At 39.2% G+C, this 4,413-nt stretch overlaps 1 protein-coding gene across 1 annotated transcript; it reads left to right on the top strand.

The window, feature by feature from the left end:
* LOC18781690 (L-ascorbate oxidase homolog) lies at positions 783–4,413 on the top strand. The gene is made up of 8 exons (XM_007215579.2): positions 783–1,241; positions 1,399–1,508; positions 1,915–2,185; positions 2,427–2,529; positions 2,623–2,968; positions 3,248–3,613; positions 3,719–3,797; positions 3,893–4,413. The coding sequence occupies exons 1-8, from the start codon at positions 1,101–1,103 to the stop codon at positions 4,103–4,105; spliced, it is 1,629 nt and encodes a 542-aa protein (XP_007215641.1). The 5' UTR covers positions 783–1,100; the 3' UTR covers positions 4,106–4,413.

Below are 4,413 nucleotides of genomic sequence, written 5' to 3'. Positions count from 1 at the left end.
ATGGATGCCATCATGCCCAATGACAGAAGAAAACGTGAAACCCAATAATTGTCAATTCTTTTGTATTTTAAGATCAATTATGATATCTGGATCAAGATTCAGGAAGAGAAACCTCTGAATCCTCTTGTAAAATCATGCTACTATGATTGATTCTCATCTAGCACTAATGAATCTTAGTATTTCATATTTTGAGGTTCAAGCTTAACCCTTTGCTTCAATGGTCTATCATTACCTTTGTCGGTGGGTTTTTTCAAAAGAAAAAACCAAAAACTAAGATAAAGAAGGACTTAAGTAAATAAAATAATAAGATAAGTCTAGCTTCTTGTCATATAAATGTTTGGAACCAAAGTCTTCCATAGTCAGTAGGATTTGCTATCCATTTTTAATGCACATCAAAACCTAATTTCCTTGGTTAGCTCTGAAATCATTATCTCAAGTCAAAAGGAGCAACCAATCACTAATTATATTGTCTGACAAGGCTCATGCTAATTAATCTCACATGCCACCATCACTACTTTAATCAAGATCTCCTTTTCAACTTCAACTGGACATGTTACTCATGCAGTGCAGATGAGCCTAAACTGAAGGAGAAAACAAACAAACATACATAGTAAATTTTCTCTCTTTTTACTCCAATCATGTGCTTAAATAGTAAGCAATCAACCAAGCAAATGGCTTTTTTCTGCAGCTCATTCGTTTTAACCATTAAATCAATAAAATAATTTATTTTTATGCCATAAAATTGGGGACTTGGATTGGATTTCTTCACTTGACCCTAGGTACGCGGTGTGGACTGATCAGTGACGGTCAGAACTTATTTCTCTTGCTTACAGACAGCTCATAGACACTTACTCAAACTACTGGCCTACTACAAATAAAGAAGCAAATCTTCAAAGGAGATCTAGCAGAAAAGCACTTCTACATAATCCTCTAAAAAGCATTCAAAGAGAAAGGAGAATAGAACAAATAGAAAAAGCAGAGGAAGTGAGGAGCTTTCCAGAGGGAAAGATAAAGACTGAATCTTTATATTCTGGGAGGCTTTTATTTTGCATTTCAGTCCCATTTCTCCATTGTTTGCTCTCAAAGATCCAGAGAGGAACATGGGATTGTACACAAGTTTGTGTTGTGTCATATTGGTTGCTCTGCTTACTGTGACCTGCACAAATGGGGAAGATCCTTACAGGTTCTACAACTGGAATGTCACCTATGGTGATATCTATCCCCTTGGGCTGAAACAAAGGGTACGTTTATCATTTCTCTTTCTCTCTCTCACAGACACATAAACAAGCACTTTTTTTTTTTTTTTTGGGTTCAGTTTCTCTGTTCTGGGCGGTTTTGTTGTTGATGAAAAATTGCAATGGCCGATTGCTAAAAATGAGGTTTCAAACAAAAATGCAGGGGATATTGATAAATGGGCAATTTCCAGGGCCGCAGATCGAATCAGTCACCAATGATAACCTCATTATCAACGTTTTCAATAGCTTGGACGAACCTTTTCTCCTCTCTTGGTTAGTAATTCCTCTGTTCTTAAAAAAATAATAATAAGTATTTCTTGTTTCAGTTTTTGTACTTGTAATTTTGGACTGCAACTCTAATACTTAGAAATGAGATTCAATCATTACTGGGAAGTGATAATATCTTTTTTAACAATTGTTATTACAAAAGCACCTATTTGAATAAGCACACGTTTTAGTCACTTTGTTCAAGTGGCAAAAAGTGAAAACCTTGAAAAATGATTGGTCTGTTCAAAATTGTACTGTAAAAAAGCCAAAAATAAAATAAATGGGTTTTCTCCTGTTGACTTTCAAATGGATAAGCAGAAGCCAAAGTAACCCTTTTATTAGCAGAATGCCATCACCAAGTTTATTGCCCTAGCAGTTAGACTAACCATCAAGTCCTGCAATTCTTCTTTAGGAATGGTGTGCAGCAGAGAAGGAACTCATGGCAGGATGGGGTCTTTGGAACAAATTGCCCCATTCCACCAGGACAGAACTTCACTTATGTTCTCCAAGTCAAAGATCAGATTGGCAGTTACTTCTACTTTCCTTCCCTTGGCTTCCACAAGGCTGCAGGAGGGTTTGGTGGCATCAAAATCGCAAGCCGCTCGGTTATCCCAGTACCTTTCCCTCCTCCTGCTGGAGACTTCACCATATTGGCAGGAGATTGGTTCAGTAAAAATCACACTGTAAGTAGCTTGCTTAAAGACTACGCCAATTATCTCACACCTACACACACACTCATTTGTTTTAATGTGCCAGAAAACTAGAGATGATTTATGAGTTAACAATTAGTATGTGCAGTTGTTCACTGCGAGGTCTAAAAATCTGATCACTCTAGCACTACTCAAGATTTATAATCGTTGTCAATTTCGTAGCAAAGGCATGTGATATGAGTTCATTTTGATGGGGTTGTTTTGAATCCTACAGGATTTGAAAGCAATTTTAGATAGTGGGAACAATCTTCCCTCCCCTGACGGGCTCCTTATCAATGGCCGTGGATCAAACGGATTCACATTTACAGTTGATCAAGGTAACTAATCAATTCAACAAGTGTTGTGAGCACCATTTCTGCGTGGTCATGGAATTGATGTAACTTGTTTCATGTGTCATACTTTCTTGGCAGGCAAGACTTACAGGTTGAGGATATCGAATGTGGGGCTTACGACTTCCATCAATTTTAGAATCCAGGGGCACAAGATGTTGCTGGTTGAGGTGGAAGGCACCCACAGCCTTCAGAATACTTATAGTTCCCTTGACATTCATTTGGGGCAGTCTTACTCTGTATTAGTTACAGCTGATCAACCAGCACAAGATTACTACATTGTTGTCTCTACGCGTTTCACTTCACAAGTGCTCAGCACCACGTCCATTCTTCACTACAGTAACTCAGCAGGAAGCGTTTCTGGTCCTCCCCCTGGTGGCCCAACAACTCAGATTGACTGGTCTCTTGAACAAGCCCGATCTCTCAGGTGCTTATTATTATCATTATTTTCTGTTCGTGAGCGGATGCGTTATACATGGTAGTGCCAGTTTTCATTGTTGACATAGATTCTGCTATATAGATAATCGTTTGGTGAGTGTCTATTGAGATGGCATACAAAATGATCATGTTGTTTGCACTAACATTTTCTATTAAGAAATCATATCATTGAACATGATATGCACAAAAAGCTGAACTATTTCAATATACTAGGCCTATTATACACAACTTCTCATATTATTTTGAATGAATGACATGTTAAAACCAGGCGGAATTTGACAGCAAGTGGTCCAAGACCTAACCCCCAAGGCTCATATCATTACGGATTGATCAACACCACACGTACAATCAGGCTAACAAGTTCTGCTCCAATTATTGATGGCAAGCAGAGATATGCTGTGAATAGTGTGTCCTTCATCCAACCCGACACACCACTTAAACTTGCCGACTACTTCAAGATCTCAGGGGTGTTCTCCATTGGAAGCATCCAAGACAACCCCACTGGAGGCGGTGCTTATCTTCAGACTTCTGTCATGAATGCTGATTTCCGAGGCTTCGCTGAACTAGTGTTCGAGAATCCTGAGGATACTGTGCAGTCATGGCACATTGATGGCCATAGTTTCTTTGTTGTGGGGTAAGTTCTCTGCCTCAGAAATTCGGACATTTTTTCAACTGTTATGCAATGTGAGAAATTCAATAAGAGCATATATCTTAACCATGGTAATTCTGACGTGGGCAGGATGGATGGTGGACAGTGGGAACCTGCAAGCAGATTAAGATACAATTTGAGGGACACGATTTCTCGTTGCACCGTTCAGGTACGTCGATGAATGCAGCTCCTTAAAAATTATATGTGACTTACAATTATGTTCTCATGATTGTTTTTTAACATGGATACCATTTCTTATCACAGGTGTATCCCAACTCGTGGACTGCAATTTACATGCCATTGGACAATGTGGGGATGTGGAATGTAAGGTCCGAGAACTGGGCTCGCCAGTACTTAGGCCAGCAATTCTATCTTCGAGTCTACTCACCTGCAAATTCATGGAGGGATGAATATCCAATCCCAAGGAATGCTCTTCTTTGCGGTCGAGCATTAGGTCGTAGAACGCGGCCTCTATAAGCAAAACCAGAATCTTTGGAAGGTAAAACTGTGACCAAAGGCTGTCAGGGTCATTAGATGTGAACTAGGAAAGGAGAGGATATGTCTGCAAATTAAAGATGTAGTCAGGGCTTAACTCAAGCCATTTTCACGAGTGTTAGTTTGCTTATCTTCTGTGTGATCCAAATCAAACTCATTGGATCTAATTTGTATGGGTTTTGTATTCTTTGTTCGCATTATTCTTAACCCCCAAAAAAAAAAATTTGTCCAACAATGTTCCTATGAATATTTCCCCCGATTGTGTAACGCGGCACGCTGTGATATACTGG

Source organism: Prunus persica, chromosome G3, assembly GCF_000346465.2.
Source record: "Prunus persica cultivar Lovell chromosome G3, Prunus_persica_NCBIv2, whole genome shotgun sequence".
Lineage (NCBI taxonomy): Eukaryota > Viridiplantae > Streptophyta > Magnoliopsida > Rosales > Rosaceae > Prunus > Prunus persica.
The sequence above is the reverse complement of the archived record's forward strand: the minus strand, read 5'-3'. Positions and strand labels throughout refer to the sequence as shown.